Source organism: Carettochelys insculpta, chromosome 2 (assembly GCF_033958435.1).
Source record: "Carettochelys insculpta isolate YL-2023 chromosome 2, ASM3395843v1, whole genome shotgun sequence".
In the NCBI taxonomy this organism is placed as follows: Eukaryota; Metazoa; Chordata; order Testudines; family Carettochelyidae; genus Carettochelys; species Carettochelys insculpta.
Window position 1 is genome coordinate 259,394,415 of NC_134138.1, and position 14,601 is coordinate 259,409,015.

At 42.8% G+C, this 14,601-nt stretch overlaps 1 protein-coding gene across 6 annotated transcripts in view; it reads left to right on the forward strand.

Annotated features, from left to right (window-relative positions):
• DIP2C (disco interacting protein 2 homolog C) overlaps positions 1-14,601 on the forward strand; it is a 489,268-nt gene that overhangs the window by 462,871 nt on the left and 11,796 nt on the right. For all 6 annotated transcript variants that reach the window (XM_074985037.1, XM_074985039.1, XM_074985041.1 and 3 more), the window contains 2 exons: positions 10,883-10,940; positions 12,967-13,041. In XM_074985037.1, coding sequence (XP_074841138.1) covers positions 10,883-10,940; positions 12,967-13,041 — 133 coding nt within the window. The remainder of the gene's footprint in view (positions 1-10,882; positions 10,941-12,966; positions 13,042-14,601) is intronic.

The following is a 14,601-nucleotide window of genomic DNA, read 5'->3' on the forward strand; positions in this document are numbered from 1 at the left end:
ATGCACATGCTCCTTGACGTGTGCCAGAGCTGATAACAGCCGGGGGCCCTTATGGGTGCACACAGTGTGATCCCCCTGGAAAGGCTTGGTGGCCATGCAATTCCAGGTTCGTGTACACCTGCTCTTACTTTTGGTCCCAGGACATGGGTCTGTGAGCATGCAGACAGTCGAGGCCTCCTTCACCCTACCCTCTTCCCCCCGTCCGAAGTCCTCTGGGCACACACCCCCATAAGGCAGCCTCTATATCAAGGTGCCTCCCCCCCCACTCCACCCCCTCGTGCCCTCAGTCTCCAGGGGTCCCCTTTGCCTGGCAGCCCCTTCTCTCCTTCCTGTGCCAGGCTGGGGCATGAAGCATGGAGGACGACTCCAGCGGTCACTTTGGCCACCCTGAACTGCTGCCTAATGGAGTGGTAGCTGTCCGGGGTGGCGAATTTCCACAAGGCAATGGCCACATGCTTCTCCATGGAGAGGGTGGGCCACATGTGGGTGTCCTGGCATCGGAAGATGGGGGTGAACCAGGTGCAGAGCTCCATGAAGGTTTCCCTCCTCATCCTGAAGTTCTGCATCCAGCACGTGTCATCCCACTCAGCACCACCCAATCCCAGCAGTCGGTGCCGATGGGGTGGGTCCAGACCTGCCAGATGGGCCTGGGAGGCCTCGGCAGGGCCAGTGGATGGTTGGGGCCCAAAGGGCAGGGCCCTTAGCCCCGCAAGAGGTAGAGGAGGACTGCCAGGATGGTAGGCAGCAGGCGTTGCTGGGCAATCGTGGGGGTCTGCAGCTGCTGTGGGTCCATGTTTCTCACAAGCGAGGGTCAGAACTGTTCACAGGCTCAGCTTCATTGTAAACAGCTCAGCTGGCCTCAGCAGCATGTGTAGGGGTTGGGTGTTTTGGAGGGGTCCTTTAAAGCCCCACATGGCCGATGTGCCCAGAAGTCTTTTTCAGGCATGCAACCCTGTCCAGGGCATTTTCTGGTCTGTTCTTTCAAAAGTGGGTGCACAGCTGTGTGGACTCCCCCTTCTGAAGGGACAGGTAGCTCTTTCAGGCCAAGTTTTAAGTGTAGATGCAATCTTCTGGAAAATGATCCTCTGGAGGATCGCTGTAGGTTAGACCCTGCCTGTCTGTACAGCCCCTATTCTGAAATATCTGAGTATCTACAGGATTCCAGTTAGAATGAGGTTTGCAGAATTCAAAAAAAGTGATCAAATTATTTCAGAATAGCAACCGTTATTCTGAAATAACTTTTCTGTGGGCACACACGCATAGAATGCTGGTCTCCCTCCCTTTGCCCACTGTATGCTTCCTATGTAAGTTGTAACCATGGATTTTTTTACATTCTAATTATATGATCCCATCAAGGCCATGATCATATAATGATCCCATTAAGTTTCACTAATGCCCACTAGATCAAATTCACAATCGTAAATAAGTGATTCCTGTTCCTCTTGTTTGCTACCCAGGCTCCTGGCAGTGGTGCTAGGCAGTTAAAGAATTTGTACTCTTCATCTCCTGAAGCTTCTTATTTGCTGTTGTTCTGAAAATCTGGACTCTTTGCTAAATGAGATCTCAGAACTGCACTCTTTTTAACATGTCCTTTTGTAGTAATTTATATTAGACTTTATTGAACTTTCTGTCTGGCCTGCTTCTTTGGTCTTAATCCTACCCCTTTCACACTAAGTAAAAAGTAATAAGGCAAGATGGCAGCCTTTTTGGAGAGAGACTACTACTACAGCTAGACACTGTACTCACATCTGTTTAACTTTGGCAGTACATCCAATGCATTCAATCTTACGACGATCTGTAAGCAGAGCCATCCTGACCAAAGTGTAGTGGCTGCCCTAGGCTCTGTGCTCATGGGAGTCCCATGGCAGCCACCCTAACCATCCTATGGGGGATTTTGAGGGGCCTCCATCTCTGCCCTCACCCTCATTCCCCGTGTGGTGGTGGGAGCTCAGCAGCCTTTTCCACTATGCCATTCTGCACTCCCACCCCACTATACCCAGCTTCTCTGCAGCAGCAGGAAGTGGAGTGCCCCAGTGTGAAGGTTGTCCATTTCCACCACCACAAAGAAGCAGGATGCAGTGGGCCAGGAGGATGGCAGTGAGTGAGTTGGACTTAGATGACCTGGTGGTTTTTTTCCCATCTCTTAGAATCAAGGAACTGAAAGTACTTTTAAGTGTAACTACAAAGTAGTGTGTTCAGGCTTTTGAGCTGATGTACCAGTCCTGGCACTCCAGACCCTCAGGCTGGCTCAGAATAACACTTAATAACTCTTCTTGCAAACTCTCTACTTTTGTGCTTGAATACAAAATACATCACAGGTGCTTTCTTCATTGCTGATAAACTTAAAGGGAAAAAGGAGTCCAGAAGAAATTTCAGATTGTTGCAGATTGTTTTTTAAAAATGGCTGTCTGCATCCTCCAATGGGCAGTTGTGGGTGAATCTGCAGTGAGATCATAGGATCCCCCTCCTCACCTAAAAGCCCAGCTGGGCCAGGCCAGGCTCTGACTCTGGCTGCTGCTTTTGGGGTGAGCCAGTGAAAGACTGTTTTGTTTTAGTTGTAACATTTAAAGCCATCTTGAGACGGACATCAGCTGGTCATTTTAAAATTAGCATCTGTGGTAATCTTAGATATTGGCAAGAGAGAGAGAGGGAACAATTTTTTGATATGTCTGCTCAGCATGTGTCAGAGTTGTGCAATTTAAATTACAAGATTTATTCTTACTCATTGATTTAAATCACATTTATACAGTATATAAGTAATTTCAACAGTTGTTGTGTTGTGATGTAACCTACACACCTACTGTGTGTGGTTTGCTGTCCTATAGGGTTAGGGTTAGTTATTACTGAGGCTACATCTACACTTACCGGAGAAGATCGACCGCTGCAGGTCAATCTTCTGGGGTGCTGTTTCACACATGCACAAAATGGCACATTCCAGGGTCAACATCGACCCCAGAGCTCCTCCTGAGCCGCATTGTAGGAAGGAAGGTTGACGGGAGGAACATTCCTATCAACCTTCTGCCATGAAGACAGGCACAGAAATCAACAGCTACGTTGATTTTTTGTGTGCAAGTGACGTACCAAAAATTGCATAACAGCCGTCAACCTTCAAGGTAAGTCTAGATGCAGACTAAGAAAGGAGTCTCTTCTACAGCCTGGGATTGTCATAGGATGACTATGGGGATGTGCAGTTAATTTTAGTATTATTTTTCTCCCCGAAGGTTCACTTTGACAAAATTTGAGAACTCTGATATAAACTATTCATTTGATCAATAACGGTAAATATAGTGTTATATGTTTGACTTACCTATTTGTTCTCTTTTGGCAGAAATTTTATAGTTCTCTGCCTGTGTAAAAGTAAAGTATACCTTTTTAAAGTTTGAGCGAGGCCTTGATTTGAAGTGACCATTAAACTGTTGTTGTCTAACACGAATTTGTTATAGAAGAGAAAATTAAAAAAAAAATCTGATACAAATGTAGCCCTTATTCTGCACTCTGGTGAATGTCACTTATCTTCCTGGAATTGTGAAAATATCCCTGTTTAATGAAGGTGGGTCTTTTTTAAAATAAATAAATAAATGGCTGCTATATATTTCTTAGGTGCTATGTCACTTCAGCATTTGGAAATCTTTATGCTTAGTTGCTAAGTCCCATGAGCTTCCAGTGGGACTTGAATGCTCCTGAAAATTCTGACCTATATTTTAAAAAGTGTTATCGGATCAAGGATCAAATTTAATTCAACTCTGTGGTGACATGTTTCATCAGCACTTCCCAATGACATGCACTGGGAAGAAGGCTGCCCTAATTTAAGTATAAGGATGTTGCTGTGTCATCGTTTCTTATAGACCCTCACCCCCACCATATTGAAATTTGTGATCTTACGAGACAGTTAATGGAAGCTTAGCTGGATATACCTAAAGTTACTGTTAAGCTCCTCCTGCATTCCTTGTAAACTTTACTGGTCCTAGGCTAGGTATAAAATGGGCATACTATATATTACACATACAGAGGATTGAGATCCATTCTCTTTTTCTATTGTGATTACAGCAGTGATTACAGATCCCAACCAAAATTGGGCCCTTATTGTATTAAACAACCTACAAATATATAGCAAGAGAGAATTGTATTTTCATCACACTCCTAGAGAGAAAAATGGACAAGATCAGGGAAGAGGTAGAACAGAGAAAGCAAGAGTGAGTTGGAAGGTGATGGATAAGATCTGGAAAAGTAAAGTGATCAGCTTAAGAATGAAGCTGAGCACCCTGAAAATGCGTATTAGCAATATGTTGTACAGATGTGAGACGCTGGTGATGATAAAAGATTTGAAGAGAAGAATATTGGAGTTCAAGAGGAGCTGTTATAGAAAGATACTGAGAATAGGATGGATGCACAAGGTCACCAATGAGGGATTATATAGGAAGATACAGCCGAAGGAGAACCTACTGCAGAAGGTTATACTATGGAAGTTACAGCTATTTGGGCATGTGTGCAGAATGAACAACGAACAAAAAATCAAGACCCTGGTATTCAGCATAATGGACGGTTTGGATAGGAGAGGCAGACCCCACAAACATCGGGTGGATGATATGATTGGTGCAGAGCTAGTCTACAGAAACTAAGCCACTCAGAACTGGACAGGGAAAGATGGAAGGAAATAGTGAGGGAGGCATCAGACACCAACGGGCGCTGAGCCTATGGTTGATGATGATGAAGGATTTTACAGTCCAAAATGATAGGGCAAGGGATGTGATGGGAAACAGAGGCACAAAGGGATCAAGCCATTTGCCCCAGACCACAGCAGGTGAGCGAGAAGCCTGGGAAGAGGACCCAGGTCTCCTGACACCCATACAATGCCCCGTGCACTAGACTACACTGTGTTTTCCTAGCGTGCGGAGGTAAGGAGGCAGATGGAACCCACAGAAGTGGAAGGGAACTCAAGTCCAGTCCCCCACACTTATGGCAGGACCAAGCGCTTACTACTAGATCAGTGGTTCCCAACCTGGGGTCTGAAAAAAAAATCATAAAAATAAGTTTTAAATAAATTGCAAAGTTACAATCAATTATGTTATTAATTGCTCTCTGAAAATCTATGTTGAGGTTTCCTTTTTCATTTAATGAAGAGTACATTGTGGCTTTGCTAGGGGTCCCTAAATGGTTTGGGGGTGATTGGGGGTCTGCACTTGTGAAAGGGTTGGGAACCACTGTACTAGATCATCCCTGACAAGTGTTTGTCTTACCTGCTTTTAAAAATCTCCAGTGATGAAGATTCCACAACCTCCTATGCTATGTATTCCAGTGTTTAACTAACCTGCAATTTAAGCCCATTGCATCTTGTTCTATCCGCAGAAATTAAGGAAAATAATTTTTCTCCCTCTTATTTGTAACAACTTTTTAGATACTTGACAGCTGTTACATACCCCTCAGTCTTCTCTTTTACATATTAAACAATCTCAATTCTTTGTCTTCCATCATAGCTCATGTTTTCTAGAGCTTTAGTTATTTTTGTTCTTCTCTGTACCTTCTCCAATGTATGCACATCTTTCATTTCCCATTTTGAATGTGCACAACTGATTGTTCCTGCAGTACTGTGCGTGTGTCCTTATTGAATTTCATTCTGCTTAGCTCAGACCATTTCTCTTGTTTATCTAGAGCATTTTGAATTTTCATCCTATCCACCAAAGCACTTGCAACTTCTCCCAGCTTAGTATTACCCGCAGACTTTATAAGCATGTTCTCTATGTCATTATCTAAATCGTTGGTGAAGATGTTGAACAGAACTGGTCACAAAACTGATCCTCGTGGAATCCCACTTGTTATACCCTTACAACATGACTGCAAACCACTGATGATAACTCTCTGGATATGATTATCCAACCAGTTATTCACTCACGTTACAGAAGCTCCATCTGGGTTGTATTTCCCTAGTTTGTTAATGAGGTCATGTGAGACTATATCAAATGACTTACTAAAATCTAGATATGCCACATCTAAAGATTTCCCTTTATCCACAAGGCTTGTAATCTTGTCGAAGAAAGTTATCGGGTTGGTTTGACATGGTTTTGTTCTTGACAAATCCTTGCTGTTACTTAGCATCTTATTTTCTTCTTGATGTTTGCAAATGGATTACTTATTTGCTACATTTTTTTTCCTGGTACTGGAGTTAAGCTGCTTGGTCTGTAATTTCCTGGGCTGTCCTTATTTCCGTTTTTACACGATATTATATTTGCCCTTTGTGAATCCTCTGGAATCTCTCCAATCTTCCATTACTTTTCAAAGATCAGAGTTAATGGCTCCAATATCTTCTCAATCTGTTCCAAAGATAGCTACTGCAACAGAGTTATGCAGGGTGTGTTTCCTTGTTAACAGTGTCTTACAACATGTAGGGCATGGCAGGTCAAAACCAATGCTTTGAATTCTACCTGGGAATTCTTTGGCAGCCACTCAAACAATGGAAAGTGTTTCCTGCTAAAACACCCCTAGAATGCAGCCGGAATGCAGCTATGTGACTCCAGCTTCCTCATGATCTCCAGGTACAGTCCCACAAAGGCAACACCACAGTAGTTTAGTCTGAAAGTCATAAAGGCTTAAATAAGTGTGAAAAGTCCTCAGTCTTCCTGTCAGTCAGAGTACTTTGAGTGTAAATCTTTCTAATTTGTGATCATAGAAATGAAGTGCTGGAAGAGACCTGATGAGGTCACCCCTAGTCCATCCCACCCTATCTCCATACTGAGGCAGGATTAAGTAGAGCTAGAAAAGTGTGCTTGGTCACAGTTACTAACTCATGGGCACCATTATTACAATGTTAGTTCCATCCTGGAAACACTACAAAAGCATGGCCTGTTCCTGAAGTTGGAAGAATGCACCTCTGACCAATCCCTGACAGAATTTTAGGGTTACAAGCCTGTCCCGAGTCATAACAATACTTGGGGGTGGAACTTATTGAGGGGACATAGTTTAAAATAAAGTCAGCACGCATTTTTCCAGCCTCATCCAGGGCAGTGGGGAACATGTTGGCATAGAGAAAGACAAATCTTTTAAAATTGTTTAACTATCATCAAGTTAAATCATACATTTAACAAACATAACATCTTTCCTTACCTCTGTCATTAGTACTGCCTTAGGTCATGCTTGATGTATTTTATGTACTTTAAGATTTTAGAAGTTTTCTGTTTTGTAATCAAAGATATACGGGGCTGGAAGGGACCTCAAAAGGTCATGTGGTCCGTACACCTCACACCCGCACTGAAGTGGGATACCTAGATCTAAGCAGCTGTTTATTTAACCTATTCTTTTAAAATTCCAAAAACAGGTATTTTACGAAAAGTAGCAGAGAGGTAGCCATGTTAGTCTGTACTCCAGCAAAACAACGCAGCAGAAACATAGCACTTTAAACACTAACAAAATGATTTATTCGGTGATGAGTTTTCATGGGACTGAATCTGATGAAGTGGGTCTGTCTCACAAAAGCTCATCACCGAATGAATCATTTTGTTAGTCTTTAAAGTGCTACATTTCAGGTATTGTATGACTTTATTTGAGAGCAAGCTCCAGTGTTTGTTTAATTACCCTTAAATAGGTTTCTTTCCTGATATCCAAACTAAATCCCTTTTGCTGTAAATTAAGCCAATTGCTTCTTGTCCTGCAATTGGAAGGCATGAGCAGTTAATCACTCTCTTCTTTATAACAACCTTTTACATATTTGAAGACTGTCATCTGATCCCCTCAGAATTTTCTAGGCTAAACATTCATTCAGCCTGTCCTCAAAGGTCATGTTTTCTGAACTTTTCATCAGTTTTGTTGATTTCCATGGGACTCCATCCACTTGGTTCACATCTTTCCTAGAGTAAGAAATACAGAAAGAATACAGTTCTCCATTTGATGTCTCAACAGTATTAAATAGATCAGAACAATTAACTCCTGTCTGTGTCTTACATAGAATACTCTTGGAATAGTATTTGCTTTTGTCACAACAGTGTCTGTAATCTGGTATGATTTTAGTTAGCCAGACAACCACTTGCTATGGGTGTGACCAAGTTTCCCACAGTCCCATAAAGTTTGTTTACAACCACGAGTCCTGGCTGTCAGTGGTCTGTGCTCTTATTTAGCTGTAATTAACCCCTACATGTCTTCTAAAAGCCCAGTAAGCAGTGGAAGAGTTGGTAATAATGTGCTAGAAAATATTGACCTCCCGTGATCCGACACAATCTCTCGCCCAGCACCTTTCAGTTTCTGAGGGTGGCAGACGAGAGGGCTCCAACCTGTATTATCAAAATATGATACAGTAATGCAGGTTGAACCTCTATAGTTTGGCACTCTCGGGACCTTACCAGTGCCAGATGAGAGAATTTGCTGGACTACAGGAGGTCAGTATTGACTATCAGCATTACCAACACTTCCACTACTACTGCTTGGCACTTGGGCGTATAAAATCTTTGTTTTCCTGGAGGATTTTTTTTATTGGACTTGAATGTGTTCCTAAAACAGATTTTTGTGTTCTTGGGAGTTCTCATGGCCCATGTTAATCACCTTTATAAAACATTAATTACGAACAGTTTGGAATTTAAAAAAAAAACAAAACTCGCTTTTACAAAACTAATGTCAAGTTAATCCCTACTATTCAGCAAGGACATCTGTCTGGAAACATCTCATTTTTTATTTTCTCATTTTCTTGGTCTTGCATACAACAAGTTTTATAGAACAGACTAAGTTCTGTACTACTGGGGTTCCCAATCTTTTTCTTTCTGAGGCCCACTCTAACATACTATACTAACATACTCCCCGGCCTGCCAGAGCCAGTGTTAGGGGCTAGCAAGCAGGGCAGTGGCCTGGAGCCTCATGCCAGAGGGTGCAGGCTGCAAATTGTGATATGTGTGAGGGAAGGAAACCTGTGTAACCAGTTTGTACCAGACCCCAAAAAATTATGCTTGGGCCGTGGCTATAGTAACATGTCTTAGGACTTAATCGTATCTATGTGTCAATTCAGATTTGCCTTCTGCATTTCCATAAATATTGTATATTATCTGTTGCAAAATTTAAAACATGACAACATTGAATACTCAAGTGCGTGTTGAGTTACAGACATGATTAGGCACTAATTGAAAGAAATGACTGGAACTCAGGTATTCTGTACAATTATTTAAAACATACTTAAGCTGCAGCTGTCTCACTTGCTTTTTGCCTGGTTAGAGCTGAGCAAGCTATTTGTAGTAGGCCCATTTGTTGGTTGCACATTTTCAACAGGCAGACTTGAATCTTGTTCTTATGTTAACCGTATCTTCTTCCCCATTTCAAGGCAATCAGGCTGTACCTCGCTTACTGCAATTGCTAGAGAGTATTCAGAATTGTCTGCAAGGCTCCAGTGTCTCTCACCTTCCCATAATATCATAAACCAAATGTAGTTCAGCACTCCTGCCTGTCCATTGCAGTCCTAGCTTTTCTTGCTAGTCAATAGTGAGAGGAGTACTTTTCTCTTTCTCTGGGGGCTGAAATTCCCAACCCTTTGTTCTCCAAGTGAGACCATTTACTGAGCTCTTTAGTCATTCCTCCTTCCTACCATGGCAGAGCAAGCTGAAGTGCAATTGGTATTCCATCTGCAAGTTGACCAAGTGATAAGTCACAAATGGGGAGATCTCCCTTGATTGCTTCCAGCTCCTAGCCCCTTGCTCCACCCTGGATAGGAATTCACAGGTTGGATAGTTTCAGGCCATTACTTACCCACAGCAGTGTACCTGCATCCCCAAGATTCCTTCAGTGAGTTTTGTAGTGGTGATCAGTCTCCTTAGGACCACTTAAAAGACAGATAACACTAATCCAGCACTCCCAAGAGTACATAAGAACGGCCATACTGGGTCAGACCAGAAGTCCATCTAGCCCAGTATCCTGTCTGCCGACAGTAGCCGATGCCAGGTGCCCCAGAGGAGGTGAACTGAAGACAATGATCAAGAGATTTGTCTCCTGCCATCCATCTCCCGCCTTCGACAAAAGGCTGGGCACCGTACCTTACCCCTTGCTAATAGCCATCTATGGACCTAACCTCCAAACATTTATCGAGCTCTTTTTTAAACTCTGTTAGAGTCCTGGCCTTCACAGCGTCCTCTGGCAAGGATTTCCACAGGTTGACTGTGCGCTGTGTGAAGAAAAACTTTCTTTTATTAGTTTTGAACTCCAGTAATTTTCTCTGAGGCCAAAACTCCTCTAGGGGGAGAATCCCAGGTGCCCTACCAGTTTAGTTAGTGCATATGTGAATCACTTAGGAAGGAAGGTAGCAGTTCCAAGCAGAGTAGGAGCCCAGATGTCTCAACTAGGAAAATGGTCAGTAGCCCTAGACAGCAAATAAACTTTCTCTTTCCAAAATTTGTTGGCTGTTTGACATATTTGCCAAACACTCTTGAAAATAATTAAACAAAGGTTACAATTACAGACCAGTATCAGTCTGGTGTTTAGTTTGTGAGCTGCTTACTGTGTCCAGGCCTTTTGCTGCTACCAGTTCTTGGAGCATGATTGGTCACCTAAGCCCCAAGTTGCTGTGACTTCCCTGTATGGTTTGAAACCTCTATCAAGAAATTGTGGGAAACTGAAGATTAATTCCTTTTTGTTGTGACCAGAATTAATTGCCATTGACTATTCTATGAACAAAAAGAGTGCTGAAAATTAAAAAAAAAAAAGGCTGGAAATAATAACTGTTTATTAATTCCTCTTTCCCTTATTCCCCTGGTTAATCTCTATAGGGTGTACTATTCTGAATATTACTTACATTGCACAGATGTCATACTTTCTGAATTTACATTCAGCATTGCACCCATGAAGCCATGCCAGATACCTTTTTAGAAAAGCACATGTTCAGTCATGTCTGATGCATGCTGTTGCTCTATATCTTTTCCAGAGTTCGTTTAGTAGAAAGAGGATCACCTCATAGTTTGCCCCTAATGGAATCTGGAAAGGTAAGTACTCAACATGTCTGCTGTAGCATTAAGCATTTCTTTAATTTCTTCTTTGGTAATTTTTCTAAAGTGAAGTCCATGCTCAGGAGAGCTCTGACAGCTGGACAGCGTCAAGTCCCATCGTTATCCACTGAGACATTGCAGCACAGTGGCACTGACTTCTCACTTCTGTGGTCTGAGGGAATTGCTTCCTGCTCCTGAGACAGAAGTTCAGTCTCTGCCTATGCAATCCTCTCAGTTGCTTTTGAGAAAACTTGTGGCAACTGTCTTGGCAGTGGTGGTTTTAATGGTGACACATGTCGATCGCCAAGACATTCCCACATTATTCACAGGCCACCAGATACCTGGCGGAGTAGCATCATTTGGATCTCTGAGGGGCAGTGTGGGCTGGCGGCTAGGCCGCTGGACAGGGATTCAAGAAACCTGGGCTCTGTACCTGATTCTACCACTGGCCAGATGGGTGATCATGGGCAATTCATTTCATTTCTTCATGGCTCGGTTTCCTCCTTCGTAAAATGGGGATGATCCTGATTGTCCGTGTAAAACAGTTTGAGATCTAGTGATGAAAAGCACAATATAAGTGTGATAGATTTACTTGTTGCTACCAGGCTGGACTAAATTTGAGCCAGTCACGTAATGTGATCTTCACTGAAGTTTGGGTTTATAGATTGGTTAGCCTGGGGCCAGCAGGCTCGCTACCTGGCTCCACGTGGCTCCGCAGAAGCTGTGATATGTCCCTGCTGCTCCTAGGCAGAGAAACAGCCCGGGGCGCTCCATGTGCTGCCCACGTCCTGCCCACCTCTCCTAGAGCACTGGCTCTACAGCTTCCATTGGCTGAGAACTGCAGCCAGCGGGAGCTACAGGAGCACAGTGCCTACAGGCAGAGTCAGCACGCAGAGCTGCCTAGCTGTGCCATCACCTAGGAGCACCAAGGAATGGCGCCATTTGCAGGGAGCCTCATGAGGTGAGCACGGCCCAGACTTAGCACCCCAGCAACCCTCCTGTGCACCAACCTTATGTGCGGAGTCCCCTCCTGCATTCAAACCCCCTCCCAGAGCGAACATCTCCTGCACGCCTACCCCCACTCTCCCGGCACTGAGCCTCCTTCTGCATCTAGACCAGCATTCCCTATAAGCTGAGTGCTTGGGCAGCCACCCAGAGGAGATTCAGGTGCCACCTAGCTGATTAGCAGAGTGTTCACAGCCACCCACAGTGGGCAGCATGTTTCTGTTGGTGGTGCACATCCACACATGCCTTGGTGCGCCTAACAAAACGTATTCATCCCCTGGATGGAAAAAATCAAGAGAAGACTGATTTAGACTTCCTCCTTCTTTGTTAAGTGGAATATTTAACTTACTGGCACCCCCCATTTCCTCCCTGTGCCAGGTGACAAACATCTGATTGTATAGTCATTATTTTTCCCCTATGACTGTTATCTGTGGCAATGGCATTCTTTATTATGAGGGTTTTATAATACATTCTGTTCTTATAGTGTATGAGCAACCTTCCATAGGAAGTGTAGAAGACTCCCTAGTGGATTTCCCAAAGTCATTGGGTTTTTTAATAAAAATTCTCTTTGGGGTAGAAATTTGGTTTTGAATGCTTTAGAACCTGTGCTGTATTTCTAAAATTGATTGATGGGTTTTTGCTATGAAGGCAGTTTCAGTGTTATGTCAGTCTTACAACAAAAAGGCTTTTACGCAGAGGAGGTTTGCAGCATTCCTAAATTCAGTCAGTCAGGGTTGGCTTATTCTCTGGTGCAGTTTCCACAGCTGAATCCTTGGAGTGATAAAGGGAAAGACAGGGATTTTCTTATCAAAAACTGTACTGGCAGCAATCTGTAACAGCACAGAATTAGGTATATCTGTGACAACGAGCTAATGCTGTTCCTGAAATAGTATGTCAATTTTTCTTAAGGAGTCAGATAAAGGGCTTCTGGGGACAAGTATCATTTGTACAGGTACATAAACAGACATTTACACCATCTGGTTTCTTATAAAATATGACTCACTTTGTCTTTCAATAGATCCTCCCTGGCGTTCGCATCATTATTGCTAATCCTGAAACAAAGGGACCCTTAGGGGATTCTCATCTTGGTGAGGTGAGTCACAAAAATTGCCCCTCAGTCTGTCATAAATTAAATTAAAACCCACAACCCATATTTCGTCTATTTAAGTGGCTTCCTTAAATGAATGTAAATATATGACAAGCTCAGAAATAGCTGTAGAACGTACAGCTTTATTGCATGTAAAATTCACAGGAAGAAAGTTGCTCTTGCTATTAAAAATCTTTTTCTTGTTGAACTTGAAAAATATGGGTATCTCTTCAAGAAGAGCACAAAGTTTTTTTTGTGTTTTGTTTTTTTTAATAATCTTCTCATTTAAATTTTCCATTCTGACAAAATCTTACTGGAGTGAAGGATGGTTCTGATTAGTCTAATTTCAGCTGCATTAAGTTCTTTATATTCTTTTATAATCACTATAACCTAAAGCACTAAAGTGTTCTGTTTAATATAGCTAAGCAAACTGTGCACATTTCCTGCTTAGTTTATTTCACAGAATAGTAAAAATGAACTTAAAATGTTTTACTTTCAATGAGCAAATCAAGTTTTCAATAAACAACAATAATCTGTATGGTCGTGATTAAAATTACAGTACAAATTTTGTGATCCTTCCCAAAAAAAGTGAATTCACGAATCCCAGAGTTTTGTGCTAAGCCTGGAGCAGAATATTTTAGTTTAAATATACTCTCAGTGCCTTTTTCATTATTCTGGAAAAGGGAATTTGTCTAACTTACTATTGCCTTGCCTGACTCTCAAGAGTTGTTGTGAGGCTCTTTTTAATATTTTGAAGATGAAAAGTGCTTAGTAAGTACTCAGTGTTGTTATTGTGGCCTTACTGGGTGAGTCTTTGGCCCCTTTATACTAAATGAAAAGATCAGGGTAGAGGAAACTGTCTCTGAAAGTCTCAGCTCTAGCTGGGGAAGAATTACCCCAGCACAGACACTGTGAAAGATCTGTCTGTAAAGCTAGCTCTGGAAGGGGCATGTCAGGGCAGTGTCACGGAACACAGCGTTACAGAAATCCCGGGAAGCATTGCAGCCACCCCTCTCGTAGTACAATCCTAGGAGACTGATAGATATTAGACAGTTCTTGGAGCTTGTCTAAGGTTATCTCTGCACTAGGTAAAGTAAGTCAACTGCAGATATGCAGTTCTAGCTATGGCAATTGTAACTGCCCTTGGCTTACTTGACCGTCCCTACTGAAGAAAGTCAACGGGAGAGTTTCTCCTGTCAACCTCCCTTAGTCCTTACATCTAACAAGGAGTCCAGGGGTCAACAGTGACCCCTGAGCGGGTCAGTCTTCCAGGCTAGGGTAGACATAGCCTTAGTTTTGCCAGAAGTCTCTTGAGCTCTCTGAGCAGCCCAAGACCATTAGGACGCAAATGGTATGCACCACTTCATTGAGGTCTGAGTCTTGTGCTGGCCTTTTAAGAGAGACAGGACCTCACTCTTTGATTTCAGCAAAGCTGCTCATGTGTAAGGCAGTCAGGATTTGGCCCTCAGATAAGAAGGGAAATAATGTGAGAGCTGAATCAAGAAACACCCTTCCAAAAGGTACTGTAGAAGTATCTAGTTATGATTAAAATTAGATGCAAACATT